The sequence below is a fragment of the Coccomyxa subellipsoidea genome (assembly GCF_000258705.1).
Source record: "Coccomyxa subellipsoidea C-169, whole genome shotgun sequence".
Lineage (NCBI taxonomy): Eukaryota > Viridiplantae > Chlorophyta > Trebouxiophyceae > Coccomyxaceae > Coccomyxa > Coccomyxa subellipsoidea.
This window is the reverse complement of record NW_005178030.1, coordinates 208,097-222,430: the sequence shown is the minus strand read 5'-3', so window position 1 is coordinate 222,430 and position 14,334 is coordinate 208,097. Positions and strand designations below refer to the sequence as shown.

The 14,334-nt window shown below is 52.9% G+C and overlaps 4 protein-coding genes across 4 annotated transcripts; 2 read left to right on the top strand and 2 right to left on the bottom strand.

Moving 5' to 3' along the window:
- Positions 1 to 512: 512 nt before the first annotated feature.
- COCSUDRAFT_30225 (hypothetical protein) lies at positions 513 to 2,133 on the bottom strand (the record flags this gene model as incomplete). The annotated part of the gene is made up of 3 exons (XM_005645511.1): positions 1,916 to 2,133; positions 1,670 to 1,764; positions 513 to 1,418 (listed from the first exon to the last, which is right to left on the bottom strand). A coding segment is annotated over exon 3 (900 nt), but the record flags the coding sequence as incomplete, so codon positions are not given.
- A 217-nt stretch (positions 2,134 to 2,350) lies between these two features.
- On the top strand, positions 2,351 to 5,694 carry COCSUDRAFT_54096 (alpha/beta-hydrolase). Its single transcript, XM_005645510.1, has 7 exons — positions 2,351 to 2,581; positions 2,687 to 2,845; positions 3,224 to 3,388; positions 3,667 to 3,803; positions 4,528 to 4,648; positions 4,854 to 4,928; positions 5,262 to 5,694. The coding sequence occupies exons 1-7, from the start codon at positions 2,444 to 2,446 to the stop codon at positions 5,334 to 5,336; spliced, it is 870 nt and encodes a 289-aa protein (XP_005645567.1). The 5' UTR covers positions 2,351 to 2,443; the 3' UTR covers positions 5,337 to 5,694.
- On the bottom strand, positions 5,693 to 9,980 carry COCSUDRAFT_43387 (hypothetical protein; the record flags this gene model as incomplete). The annotated part of the gene is made up of 10 exons (XM_005645509.1): positions 5,693 to 5,797; positions 6,141 to 6,317; positions 6,741 to 6,911; positions 7,138 to 7,269; positions 7,930 to 8,071; positions 8,407 to 8,651; positions 8,890 to 9,010; positions 9,241 to 9,380; positions 9,636 to 9,743; positions 9,843 to 9,980. 10 exons carry the CDS (start codon positions 9,978 to 9,980, stop codon positions 5,693 to 5,695), a joined length of 1,479 nt encoding a protein of 492 aa, XP_005645566.1.
- Positions 9,981 to 10,473: 493 nt separating this feature from the next.
- On the top strand, positions 10,474 to 12,094 carry COCSUDRAFT_30224 (hypothetical protein; the record flags this gene model as incomplete). Its single annotated transcript, XM_005645508.1, has 3 exons — positions 10,474 to 10,691; positions 10,843 to 10,937; positions 11,189 to 12,094. A coding segment is annotated over exon 3 (900 nt), but the record flags the coding sequence as incomplete, so codon positions are not given.
- Positions 12,095 to 14,334: the final 2,240 nt, after the last annotated feature.

The window sequence follows — 14,334 nt, the reverse complement described above, 5'->3', positions numbered from 1 at the left end:
AGTAAGCGCAACAAGATCCCAGAAAAATGCGAGGAGACTCACTTGCACATATAGGCGCAGCTGCGTGTCTGAGGCGGTTGGCGTGGCAGCAACGAACTGAGAGCAGACCGGCCGCTCCAGCGCCGCCGGGTCCAAGGCCTTCCGTTGAGCGAGCAAGGCCTTCACCTCTTCATCAGCAATGAAGGGGCTATAGGGCAGCTTCGGCTGCAGGAAATCAGAGGCTTTGCCCGCCGCCCTGAGCTGCGTGAGTCCCAGGCAGGCGTCAGCAATGGCTGCCACGCAAGTGCGAAAGCAGCAAGGACACTGCACAGTGGGGCCCCCGGAGGCACGACTGTCCAGAGATTCCTGGGTCGCCGGGCCCACCTCAGCTGCATCTCTGCCAGTTTGAGCCGCGAGGCTGCCTGCTTCCATTTCTGGTGGCGATGACGACGCTGCTGCTTCCCTCTGAGTGTTCTCCTGGGGCGGCGGCGGCTGGCCGAGCTGCAAGTCTGAGTCACCGCTGAGCCCTGCCTCCGAACAGATGGGCTGCACGCCAAGCCTGTTGAGGTCATGTGTGGCGATGTCCATTCTGCGCCACTGTCTGACCGCCACTGGGAGGTTCCTCCAGATATTTTTGGGCAGGCCACTCAGTTGCCCGTACGGCACACAGCCGTTCCTGACGTGCACCTCCTCCAGGGCGCTAGTCCAGGCGACCATTGAGGTTGGGCTGGCGAGGCTGAGCTCATGCGTCTGCAACATGAGCGCTCCAGAGTAGTAAACCAGCGGCCTCTGTGGCGTTGCAGGAAAGCATCCCATGCTCACAGGATCGACTGTGAAGGCGGCACTGCACCCGCCACACCTGAATGCTGGGGGGCTGACCTCTGTCCTGCCGCTGATCGAGACATACACAAGCCTGCTGATCGTCTCCACCTGCTCCCACACTGATCCCACCCTCCCAGCCTGACTGCATGGACTGCAAGCGGGCAGGGCTGCTCTGGCAGCTGTCAAAAACTCTGCCTGCAGCTGCTGCTTCAGTGCTGCTTGGCGTGCAGGCTGACCAGCTTGGAAACATGTGTTCCTGAATACATTGTCATCAAAGCACGCATCCCATGCTTGGTGCAGCCGTCTATTATCCTCTTGAGCTGCCTGTTTCCGCAGACGCCGGCGTGAGGGCGGAGGCTGATAATAGGCAGCAGCGGCTTCTCCATCTCCATCTGCAAAGCCATCCTGCTGTTCTTCCTGCTGAGCTGTGTTTCTTGCAGGGATCCGCCAGGATGGAAGGGCGCTGGCCGGCCTCCGGGGTCCCCTCGGTGCAGATGTTGCCACAGTGCTGCCTAGGTTCCTCCCAAATCTGCGGCCTGGCTGCAGCAGAGCAGGAGTGTCGGCTGATGGTATCACCTTGACACTGACCCTCCACCTCTTGTTCCTGACCATTCGTCCTGCATGAAGTCATCACACAACGGTTTCTGCAAGTGATCCACCAGGACATTAAAGGAATGAGAAGTACATCAGCAGCATGCCTTCTAGTACAAGTGATACAACTATCCTTACAAGCACCTGGGCTACTTGCTACTCTTTGGGGTGCACAGTCCTCTCCAGATGCTCCTCATCAGATTGGCATTCCAAGCAAAGCCAGGTCAGGGCAGACACCCACGGCTACTCACAGCAGCAGAGGGATCGTAACGCTCACCAGAACAATTGAACTTGATGTTGGTTTAGATTGTAGACGACTTCAGTGTCTGTCCGGTGCATCAGTGCTCAATTCAGGTGAACGCTCTGTGTTGCCTGCACGCATTTCATTTCAAGGAATTGGCTTGGCAGGGCATGCAGTCACTACGAAAGAAGTAGACATGCACGTCGATGGTCGTGACATTCGATTAGCTGAGTCCAAACAAGTCAAGGATGGGGATGCCAAAAAACCGGCAAAAGTGCGAACCTCACATGGCCAGCGACAGAAGACTTCAAGAATTCGTTTAAATTACTCCCATAAACATTTGCGGCCGTCCCACCCCCCTTTCAAATCCTACTTTGCAACGGTAACCTGGCAAATGGCATTGCTGTCTTCGCAGAAACGAGTAGCGCACGATCCTATAGATACAGGCTTGACCGAAATAATTAGCTTGACGGAGGTACTATGCAATGCTGAGATTGTTGTAGGTAAATCTGAAGGATGTGCAGCATTGCTTTTGTTATTGCACGCCCCGAAGGGGCGTGCTCAGAAAGAGAGCCAAATCCACTAATGTAGTGGAGTGCATGTCCACTAAAGTAGTGGATTTTGCCCGACAGAGTAGGATGCCTCATGAGCAACTGCGGAAGTACGAAATCTGACTCCTCTTGACAGGAACCCTGCATTGACTCGTATATGCGAGGACACTAGAAGAGATCCTTCGTTGATGTGCAGCCCCTTGGGGCACCGTAGCCACTTGTAAACAGATTTAACAATGCGTGGTGACCAAAATTGAGAATGATGGGATCCCTTGTCGAGATACGTCCCGGCAGGCGCATATGGGTTGAGGTTGGAGGGGCATCAACAAACGCTCATGGGCATTCCTCGGACACTGTGGCAATTCTGGTGCACGGCTCCTGTGCAATATCAGAACAGGTCCAACGCTTGACATGAAGTAATATATTGATTGCTATATCTTTTTCTTTTGGGCGATCAGTCAATTTTCATGGCCCATCCCTAAGTCCGCTGATGCCTGAACAGTATGCAGCCCAAGTGCCAGCGCTGCACAAGGAAGGCCTGGATACCGTCGCCTTCGACTACCTGGGATGCGGCAGGAGCGAGAAGCCAGACGATTTCGCAGCATACGCAGCAGAAGAGCTGTACCAGGACCTCGTTGCTGTCTTCCAGAGCTACTCCAAGGTGGAGCCTCACTGCTCTCCTTGCCACAATATCATGATTCTGTGAGAATTTAGGGGTTCCTCTGTATGTCAATCAATCAAGCACAAGTTCTCCGAGCCCCGATCTGCCACTTGCGTTCATCACACCACTGAAGCAGCACAGCTCACCGCAGCTGGCGGGCGGGCAGTATAAATACCAAGCACCATGCCCGCGGTGACTTAGGTCTTGCATGGGTCTAGCAAGTCCACCGCAGGGTAGGATTCATGGCAGCCCTTGCCTGCAGCTTGTCTGCAGACGCACCTTGCCTTCTGGCAGGAAGAGGAGCATGTGAGAAACATAGAAATACTGTATAGAATGCTAATCGGAGCAGAATAGTTCACTGCTGCTTGATGCATGCAGGGCTATACGGGCGTTGTGCTGCTGGGCCACAGTTACGGGACATACCTTGTGAACAGGCTGGCATCTGAGCAGCCGGAGAGGGTGGCAGGAGTGGTCCTCATTGGCGCAGGCTACCCTCTGCCGGGCGCCTTTCGACTGCGCTGGATTTTCCACCTTCCCCTCTTTGTGAGCCCCTGCCTTCACTGTGTAATTTTCTGCCCTTGAGTAAGCAGATGACTCTAGGTGGGCTTCTTATCTTGCCGAGCTTCAATAATGCAGATTCCAGATCTTTACATGAGCTGGCTCCCACCAAGAGATTCATGCGTGTCTCTGAGGCAGCGATTGTCACGAGTGACCTGCGATATATCCTGGAGAGGCACATTTTGGGGAGCGACGGTCCTTTTCGGACCTAAGTTTCCAGCCATTGGAGCTGATCTATGACAGCAATGCTCTTCTGTGCCCAGGTGCTGGGTTGGCTGCAGCCGTACCTGACAGACCAGTTCATAAAACTGGCCTTTCACCCAGACACCTTCAAGACCAATCCTCAGCTGATTGAGCTGGAGAGGGGACGCTCCAATGAAAATCCACCCTTCATGTTCAGGTTATATCCCTTCCATTTACCAAACCCCTGACCGCTTGCATCTGTACACATCTTTTCTCCCGCATGCCAAATGAGGCCGTCTCCAATGCCTTCCGAATCCCTTCCATTCCTTTCAACTGTAGTATTGTGTCTTTGCCCATCCTAAGAATTGCCCGCCAACCAAAGACAGATCACATTAGCACGACGCCATGGCTTGAATGCTATCTGATCCAAGACCATCCAGACATCATTCAAGCCCTGGCCGTCATGTAACTGTCAGGATCAGCTGGGCAGGACAGGTGCTGATATATTACATGCCCAAACTCGAAAATTGAATGTTTCGAGTGTTGGCATTTCAAAGAAACTCTTCTGTATAGCAGTGTGGCCGGACTCACCTAGCCTTGGAAGGGTGAGAATGCGTCTGACAGTAAGAGGAAGAATAAGAGTGTTGCCGGATTGATAGTGATAGTAATAGTAATGGGGCCCTGGCTGGCGGGGGCGGTATAAATACTGAGCACCGTGCCCACGGTTGTTTGGGTCTTGCTTGGATCTGACGAGTCCAACAAGGGGTAGGAATTTGGCAGCCTTTACATGCAGCTTGTCTGCAGACGCACCTTGCCTCCCGCAGAAAAGGGTGTAATAATAATAATAATAGTAATAATAATAATAATAATAATAATAATAATAATAATAATAATAATAATAATAGTAATAGTAATAGTAATAGAGCTGTTGGCATGTGCAGGGCGTTTCACCTGCAGGCGCTGAGCCTGTTTAGGGACGCTGACCAATACACTGACTGGCTGCGCTCCATTCGCGCACCCGCCCTGATCACAGCCGGAGACAAAGACTTCCTCACCCCTCTCGTGAGCCTCCGCTCCTTGCCTTTTGTCAGGCAGCATCAAATTCTTTGTCCATGTCCACTACTTTACTGTGACTGCTGAATGGGTATTCCTGTACAGGGCGACAGGAGATGTGTTTCCATGATGCATTGCTGCTTTCCTGCGCTATATCACACTCTTGTGATGATGCTCACATACAGAAGCATAGCATAAAAATCTTTCCGTGCAGGATGGCATGGGTAAGAAGGTGGCCAGCTATTTGAAGGATGCCAGGACTGCTGAGATCCCTCTGGGAGGGCATCAGGTGCTGTCCTGCCATATGCATGTGTTTTCTACCCACCAGATTGAAGCGAGCATACATCTGAGGAAAGAAGTGCTGAGCAGGCTGCACCATCAAATTGCATGCATGACGACAGTCTTAAACACTTAATGAAAGCATGTTCTGGCACTTCAATGCTGTAGCGGTTCTGTGTTGCGGTTCTTTCCCTTGCGTGCTCTCTTTTGATATTCCCTGTTTGTGCCTTCCTAGCCTAAAAACAGAACGGGTGGGACCTGCAGCTGCAGAGCTATCATCCAGAGATTCGAGAATCGAATTCCTGCACATGATTCCATCTGTGAAAAGATCTGTTACCTGCAGGTGCATGAAGAGCAGCCAACAGTCCTCAACGAAAAGATTATTGGATTCCTGCATGCTGTTCTGGGCAGGAGATGACATGGCTGAACTCAGAGCAAGTCACGCTTACAGCGTTTTGGACAGCCCCACAGAAATAAACAATACCGAATTTGAACCAATCATGGGTGTGCTCGTGATCATTGGCACACTGGAAAGAAAGCTTGTGAGAAATTTCAGGCATGGCATTATAATAAACTTGGAGGACGCACCCACACAGCCCAAATCCTGCACAAATCTTCTTTCGCCCATATATCGCCCTATAATATAGGGCCTATATAGCAGTGCTCTATCTGGCTCTGGGTTCAGCAGTACACAGTGACAAAGTATTACATAGAAACAAAGAGCAACATATTGCAGTTTCAAAATCAGACGCGCTCGGATATTATTCTCTCACGTCACTGCCCGTTGGGCAGCGCAAGCTCTCGCAGTTTGACATATTGCTCCAAGCGCTGCTGTGCGTAGGAGTTGAAGTCAAATCCTGGAACATTTGACGTGTGTGCCTGCATGCAGCATGGCTTCCTTCAAACACACAGACACCAGCAGGTATGTCATCGACCTTAAGACTAAAAAATAAAAAGGAGAAATCAACGTGCAGGAAAGACCCCATGTACGATAGCGACCAGAGAATGCATACATTGCGACGTGCAACTTGAACAGCATGTTCAAATGGCCTCTTTGAAATGGTGAAGAAAAGGCCCACAGTCAGTATAGGCCCACTTGGAAAGCTGCAATACAAAATTTGCTGGAACGCACCTGATCCATGGATGCGTACCACGTGTACCGAATAAAAAATCAGTGAAAAAAAAAATCAGAGATTATCTGAGATACACTCATAAGATGTACCTGTATGAGCCCCCAGAGGCCCCAGAGGAGGTGGGAGACTGGGAGGTACGCTCTGCAGGTTGCCTTCAGCTGCTCAACAGCTTCCTCCAGCGCAGCTTCCTGGCTGCCGGAAGCCAGCAGGCCCCTGCCGCCCTGCAGCGCCAGTGCCGACTCCATATACGCCCTCACAAAACGGTCCTGCAAATAAAGAACACAAATAGTAATCAATTTCTGTCCCATTTTTTGGTTTTACACATTGTTCCTGCCAGAGGCAAGGTGCGTCTGCAGACAAGCTGCAGTAAAGGCTGCCGCATTCTCGTCCCCTACACAAAGTGGATGACGGCAAACAGCACGCCAGAGCTTTCAAACCCATTTGGGGTCCACAAGGTTGATGAAAAGGTTGACGAAGAGCGCCGGGTGACACAGAGGATTGGTTTACAGCCCACCTCTATCCAAGTCAAGATGGTGCTCTGGTTATTCACCCGCTACAAAAGCCAGGTTGCCCTAGCCGAATCAAATACCGATGGCACAACATGACAGGCGCTTTCTGGGAAAGTCACGGCAGGCCTCAGAGCTTCCTGTCTTGCAGCCTCTTGTACTGCCAATCACAGATGGGATGACCTTACACACAGAAACAGACACAGAGACAGGGACACCAGGGTGTCTTGCCTGCTGTTGCTCATCTGGCATGAGCGAGTAGTCAAGTAGGTGGGGTGTGTCGGTGTGGTAATCCGCCCCGTACTCGCACCAGTGGTTTGCAATGTCGAACGCCACGGGGTTGGGCCCCGCATACTGCACATGCAAGCCCATCTCGGCCATTTATGTAAACAGTTTTGCACTCTTGAGCTTCACAGAATTGGCCATCAAGAGTTCTTAAGCACTCTGTAAGGCGTCTGTCATTTTGCATGTCTGCTTGCCGTGTGCACGGGTAGAAGGTTAAAGCATGAATTGCCACAGGAACACAAATAATAACACTTACAATTATATAGCTTATAGATAAGTATCCAACGAGGAGTACCTCATAGTCGATGAGGCGCACTGAGAGGCGCTCAGAGCCGAAGGCCCGGCCGCTGCGCTGCGCGTGCTCCCGCAGGTGGTGACTCGCCGCTGAGTCATCTGCCGGCGACGCGCCGTCGGCCGCCAGCCCTGCCTGCTCACATCACCAAGGTTGCATGAGTGCAAGTTCATGCAAAGGACAGGGACCATTGAGAGCTGTGTCCCTTCTTGCACGCTTGGCAGGTCAGGGGCTTGTGCCACCTGAGCGCTGAAATCGACAGCATGGAAAGGCAATGAGCGGAGGCAAGTAGGCAAAGAAATCCTGGGGTGCACATGCCTGGCTTGTGCCTCCTAAACATCAATATGATGTCGAAGGAAGCAATTCAGCATCAGCTTGTGTCACAGAAGGGAGTTATGGTTGAATTCCCCTGGGTTGCAGAAACCTAAGGACCATAAAGCCTGAGAGGAGTGCTCAAAGGGGCCCCGTATAAGGTGAGATTGCACAGCAGGGGCGCTTAAAGACAGTTGTTACAAATAATGGTAGCAGTGCACATGCCTAGCCTGCCTTTTGCCTTTTCACCATCAACAGTGAGTGCAAGAATTGCTCAGCAGTGGCACCAGGGAATGGGCAGCTGGCGTACACATGCATGGGTTGCGCTTCCATGCATGTGTATCGACTGAAAAAAAAGGGCAGGAAGAGAAGCTAAGAATATTAGTAAAGTAGCTGGAAGAAAATGCATGCCTGGCCGGGGGAGGGAATGCTGGCGTTGCTGGACCCCCCGGGGCTGCTGCCGGCGGCTGCCGCGCGGCCGACGCTGCTCTGGCGCTCAAATTCGGCGCCGGCGCGCGCAAGGAGGTCGGTGACAAGCTCGCCGTCGGACGTGCGCGGCTCCATCTCGCTCGGCGCAAACCCCTTGGAGCCCAGCCGCAGCCGCTCCCCGCTGCGCGGCGACATCCTGCGCAGCCGAAAGCGCGCGCGTTTTATGGTAGACATTTTGCGGTGTTTGAATCGAACCACAAATGGCAGCAAGAAAAGAGAGTTGCAGACATGCACACACCACCTGTGCACTGTGGATGGTTTGGTATAAACGACAGACAGTCTGAGGAATTAAATATTTGAAGCTCTGTCTGCTGGTCTAATTTCCACCCGAGGAGTATTTCACAGAGCAACTTGATAGCAAGCAAGCACCCATTGAGGTCATGCAGGATGGTCCTAAGCATCAGGATCTCCAGGGTGAAGTCAGCAGTGAGCTTTACAGGACAATGTCAGCAGTGGGGTGAGCGCGCGCACCCTTCCGGCTCGGGGGAGGTCCCCCGGGGCCCCCCGCGGCGCACGGAGATTGGGGAGGACCCGCGCGGTGGCGGCGAAGACCCCCGCAGCGCGCGCTCTATTGAGTGGTGGGAACTGATGGAGTCCATAGAGAGGGAGCGGTGGGAGGCTGTGTGAAGCAGCATGTTGCCATACTGCAGATCGTTGTGGCAGAACCCCAGCAAACTGCTGTGGTTTGCAGTCAGTGCTGCCTCCAGCGCAGCAATCTGGAAGAGCAAACTGCATTCAATTAACAATGTGGAAAACACTTTAGGACGCATCTCTCGCTGCTTGGAAAGAATTCTATGTTCCTTTGATGACATGAAGACTGCGTCCAGTCCTCTAGTACGACACGACCTTTGCTCAAGTGACCAAAAGAGTACATCATCTGGTATGACAGAAGGCACTGTGGAGCACATTCGACAGTTGTGAAACAAGAGCAAGCGTCTGTAGTAGTCCAGTCACCTCGCCGAAAACATCGTTGACACCGAACGCGCTCAGCTGCTCCGGCCGGTAGTGTTTGGCGACGGAGCCTGCCCACGACCGCAGCCGCTCCCACACAATGGCCCGAGGAGCCACGCCATTTCTGAGCAGGCAATAGAAGAATCATATGTTCAACGGAAACAATGATCCCGAGTACATCATACAGCCTAGTCTGGATGTCTCAAATTATTAAGTTGGCATGCAGCTCCTGAAACATGCCCCACAGGGACATGTTGAAGCAAGCAATATGACTTATTTGCCTGCATGCACCTAAGAAGCATGCAACTGCGGCACTGCAGGAGGAGGCACAGCCAGAAGGCTATGCATGCACACCTGGACAAGATGAGGGGGCTGAAATTGAAGCAAGCCATGGCGGTCGCTACACAGAATGCGATAGGTCTGCTGCGCATATCAGCAGCAGAGACGGCTTGGTCCAACAGAAATTCCTCCACCCGCCCGTTCCTGAAGTTTGCCTGCAATAGCCAACAGAGCAGGTCAGAGATTGGTGCATGTGTGCACATCTGCATGAAAGCATTGAAAATACTGATCGCCACTGTCAAAGCTGCTCAGCACCAAGCAACCCACATTGCTGTGGCAGCTGGGTACTCTTGTACTGCTCGCCGTGGAAAGGCAGCTCTGAGAAACACGCATGCAGGCTCCTTGATTGTTCAGCCGGGTAGTGTGAAAAGCTGCTGCGCTTTTTCGACAGGTTCGACCGCTGTGCTCACCAGCAGCTTAGGCCCCAGGCCCACTTGCGCAACTCGCCTGAAGATGTCCTGCTCGGCTTCCCGACTGAACAGTGCATCGTTTGTGCCGAAGATGCGTACCAGAACGTACTGCAGGCATGAAACACACTTGATTGATAAAATGAGGTTTGTCTGACAGAAAGTTGCACATGCATTTGGTCTTTTTTGCGTAATGCCCAGTTGGTTCACCTGGTTGGTCACACGGTTGTGACACCGGAAAATAATATTCGTCATGGCACCAGATATCTGCCAGGCATCCACATCCTCCTCTTCTACCTGCGGAAGGGGGTACACAGGTATCCATATGCCGTTCACAACAACATCCATGTGGACCTCGTCAGCAAAAGTCCTCGGAGCATATCAAACCTATCGTGCATCAATGCAAAAATCGTTCTGGGGGTGTAACGAGACATATGAATTTACGATGTTTGATTGTTGCTCAGATTTATGCGCAAAAGAAAGACAAAGACCTGATTCCAACCCTTGAGGTGTCGCAAGATGGGGAATAGAGCCTCGATAGGAGATTCCAACAAGAGCGGTACTTTCACCTCCTCTTCTATCACCAGATTGCTTGCCATCGCTGCAAAGTGAAGACTAATCTGAGCAAACAAGTGTGAAGGGAAGTTGCTGGCTCTCTCGGAGAAGTTGGGCCTGCATTCGGCCTGAGGCGTTCCTAGCGCATCCTACTCTGTCGGGCAAAATCCACTACTTTAGTGGACATGCACTCCACTACATTAGTGGATTTGGCTCTCTTTCTGAGCACGCCCCTTCGGGGCGTGCAATAACAAAAGCAATGCTGCACATCCTTCAGATTTACCTACAACAATCTCAGCATTGCATAGTACCTCCGTCAAGCTAATTATTTCGGTCAAGCCTGTATCTATAGGATCGTGCGCTACTCGTTTCTGCGAAGACAGCAATGCCATTTGCCAGGTTACCGTTGCAAAGTAGGATTTGAAAGGGGGGTGGGACGGCCGCAAATGTTTATGGGAGTAATTTAAACGAATTCTTGAAGTCTTCTGTCGCTGGCCATGTGAGGTTCGCACTTTTGCCGGTTTTTTGGCATCCCCATCCTTGACTTGTTTGGACTCAGCTAATCGAATGTCACGACCATCGACGTGCATGTCTACTTCTTTCGTAGTGACTGCATGCCCTGCCAAGCCAATTCCTTGAAATGAAATGCGTGCAGGCAACACAGAGCGTTCACCTGAATTGAGCACTGATGCACCGGACAGACACTGAAGTCGTCTACAATCTAAACCAACATCAAGTTCAATTGTTCTGGTGAGCGTTACGATCCCTCTGCTGCTGTGAGTAGCCGTGGGTGTCTGCCCTGACCTGGCTTTGCTTGGAATGCCAATCTGATGAGGAGCATCTGGAGAGGACTGTGCACCCCAAAGAGTAGCAAGTAGCCCAGGTGCTTGTAAGGATAGTTGTATCACTTGTACTAGAAGGCATGCTGCTGATGTACTTCTCATTCCTTTAATGTCCTGGTGGATCACTTGCAGAAACCGTTGTGTGATGACTTCATGCAGGACGAATGGTCAGGAACAAGAGGTGGAGGGTCAGTGTCAAGGTGATACCATCAGCCGACACTCCTGCTCTGCTGCAGCCAGGCCGCAGATTTGGGAGGAACCTAGGCAGCACTGTGGCAACATCTGCACCGAGGGGACCCCGGAGGCCGGCCAGCGCCCTTCCATCCTGGCGGATCCCTGCAAGAAACACAGCTCAGCAGGAAGAACAGCAGGATGGCTTTGCAGATGGAGATGGAGAAGCCGCTGCTGCCTATTATCAGCCTCCGCCCTCACGCCGGCGTCTGCGGAAACAGGCAGCTCAAGAGGATAATAGACGGCTGCACCAAGCATGGGATGCGTGCTTTGATGACAATGTATTCAGGAACACATGTTTCCAAGCTGGTCAGCCTGCACGCCAAGCAGCACTGAAGCAGCAGCTGCAGGCAGAGTTTTTGACAGCTGCCAGAGCAGCCCTGCCCGCTTGCAGTCCATGCAGTCAGGCTGGGAGGGTGGGATCAGTGTGGGAGCAGGTGGAGACGATCAGCAGGCTTGTGTATGTCTCGATCAGCGGCAGGACAGAGGTCAGCCCCCCAGCATTCAGGTGTGGCGGGTGCAGTGCCGCCTTCACAGTCGATCCTGTGAGCATGGGATGCTTTCCTGCAACGCCACAGAGGCCGCTGGTTTACTACTCTGGAGCGCTCATGTTGCAGACGCATGAGCTCAGCCTCGCCAGCCCAACCTCAATGGTCGCCTGGACTAGCGCCCTGGAGGAGGTGCACGTCAGGAACGGCTGTGTGCCGTACGGGCAACTGAGTGGCCTGCCCAAAAATATCTGGAGGAACCTCCCAGTGGCGGTCAGACAGTGGCGCAGAATGGACATCGCCACACATGACCTCAACAGGCTTGGCGTGCAGCCCATCTGTTCGGAGGCAGGGCTCAGCGGTGACTCAGACTTGCAGCTCGGCCAGCCGCCGCCGCCCCAGGAGAACACTCAGAGGGAAGCAGCAGCGTCGTCATCGCCACCAGAAATGGAAGCAGGCAGCCTCGCGGCTCAAACTGGCAGAGATGCAGCTGAGGTGGGCCCGGCGACCCAGGAATCTCTGGACAGTCGTGCCTCCGGGGGCCCCACTGTGCAGTGTCCTTGCTGCTTTCGCACTTGCGTGGCAGCCATTGCTGACGCCTGCCTGGGACTCACGCAGCTCAGGGCGGCGGGCAAAGCCTCTGATTTCCTGCAGCCGAAGCTGCCCTATAGCCCCTTCATTGCTGATGAAGAGGTGAAGGCCTTGCTCGCTCAACGGAAGGCCTTGGACCCGGCGGCGCTGGAGCGGCCGGTCTGCTCTCAGTTCGTTGCTGCCACGCCAACCGCCTCAGACACGCAGCTGCGCCTATATGTGCAAGTGAGTCTCCTCGCATTTTTCTGGGATCTTGTTGCGCTTACTGATGTTGGCATGCATCTCATATATCCATGATTTTTTTCTCTTTTTTTCCTGGCCCCGGCTGGCAAGGGTAATACTTGGCAGCACCCTAGCGTGCCTTGCTTCAGGTGGTAAAAATACTGAATACCATGCCCACGGTTGATTGGGTCTTGCTTGGATCTGGCGAGTTCAACAAGGGGTAGGGTTATGGCAGCCTTAAATTGCAGCTCTGCAGGATGTACCTTGCTTGGCAGGAAAGCGTGTAACAAGAAGATGTGCTGGTGCTTTGGAGCCGGTCTGACACTCCCGCATGTGCTTGTGCGTAGGGCGTGGCAGCAGCAGTTTGCCGCCACGGGTATGTTCTCGTGGCGGCAAACCTGTTCACACCGGAGTGCTTTGTTTACTACGAGTTGCTCCTGCAGCGTCTGCTGAAGGAGTTCAAGCCTGAGGAGGGCAAGGATCTGAAGTACTTCTTCATTGACATTGCTTGCCAGTTTGACCCATATTGGCGAAGGTATAATCTTTCGTCCATCATGCCTGGCGTTTACGTCAAGATGTGCCCTGTACAATTATTGCATGGAACAATTTCACTCCTAGTGTCTAGTACTAGTCATGCTATGAGTGTGTGGATTCGTCGGAGTGCACAGCAGCGTCCCCTTTGAATGGTGATGTGTTGTGCTGGCAGGATGGTTCAAGGAAACGTGGAGGGTATGCCTGGCCTGGCAGTGGGGCCGTGGCATGTGAAGGCTCACATTCCGGCATGCCAAGAAAAGTATGGCGCCCGCCGCATGCTAGCGGCAGGAAACTCCTTTGGTGACAACATTGAACAGGCTTGGGCACATTACAGGAAATTTGCACACATCTTGAAGCGCATGGCGACTGCCACGCGGGAGGACTACATGACGGACCTGGTGAGTTCTCCTTTCATATGATGCAAGCTCTTGTAGCCTTGCTCGATGTTGCAGTTTGTAACCCTGTAGGTGCGAGAAGTGACAATGTTGGTCCATGTGCAGGCGATGGCTTGGCAGCGAAAAAAGGAGCGCAGGTTGCCCAAGCAGCTGCTTGAGTGGCATAGGAGGGCTGCTCGACTGCTGGCACAACTGCGGCAGTCCACGGGGGCCCTCAAGCAGGAGATTGCCCAAATCAAAGCCCCCGAGTTGCAGGTAAAATGCACCCCTCCTAGTTGCTGCACCTGTCTCTACTGATTCTCTGGGGAGATGCCATCTTGATATATCCTGCAGTCTGCAATGCTTTGCATGCTCGCTTATTGGCTGATGAATCAGGTGCAGGGTGGCGGTGGCTCAGGAGGCGTCCCATCACCGGCAGGCCAGGATCCTCTCCAAGGCGGCGCTGGTGCAGGCGCAAGTGACGAAGCAGAGGTGTGTTGGTCCTTTTTGAAGGCTCTTCTCTAGCATGGAATAAGTATCAATGGGTATGCTAGTGAGAAGGAGGTGCTCAGAGGACTCAGAGTAAAGAGCTGCCTCAGAAGAAAGTATGCAAGCAGATTGTTTGTTTTGCACGCAGGGGTCTGCCCGGGAGCAGCGGCAGACATCGTCTGAGGGGGCATCAACAAGCGCGCCCACCATCCCGGTGCTGCTCCACTCTGCACCTTCAGTTGGCTGTACTGGTGCTTGTTCATATGACATGATAGGACATTTGACATGTGACTTATGACATGACAGGACAAGACATGACAGGATGTGCATACTGGTGGAGTTTTTGTAAAGAGCAAATGGGATGCACACCTTTGGA

Coding starts and splice junctions, on each gene's coding strand:
- COCSUDRAFT_54096 (XM_005645510.1), top strand. CDS start 2,444: ATGATGGGATCCCTTGTCGAGATACGTCCCGGCAGGCGCATATGGGTT. Junction 3,389..3,666: donor TTTTCCACCTTCCCCTCTTT/GTGAGCCCCTGC, acceptor TTCTGTGCCCAG/GTGCTGGGTTGGCTGCAGCC. Junction 4,929..5,261: donor TCCCTCTGGGAGGGCATCAG/GTGCTGTCCTGC, acceptor TGTTACCTGCAG/GTGCATGAAGAGCAGCCAAC.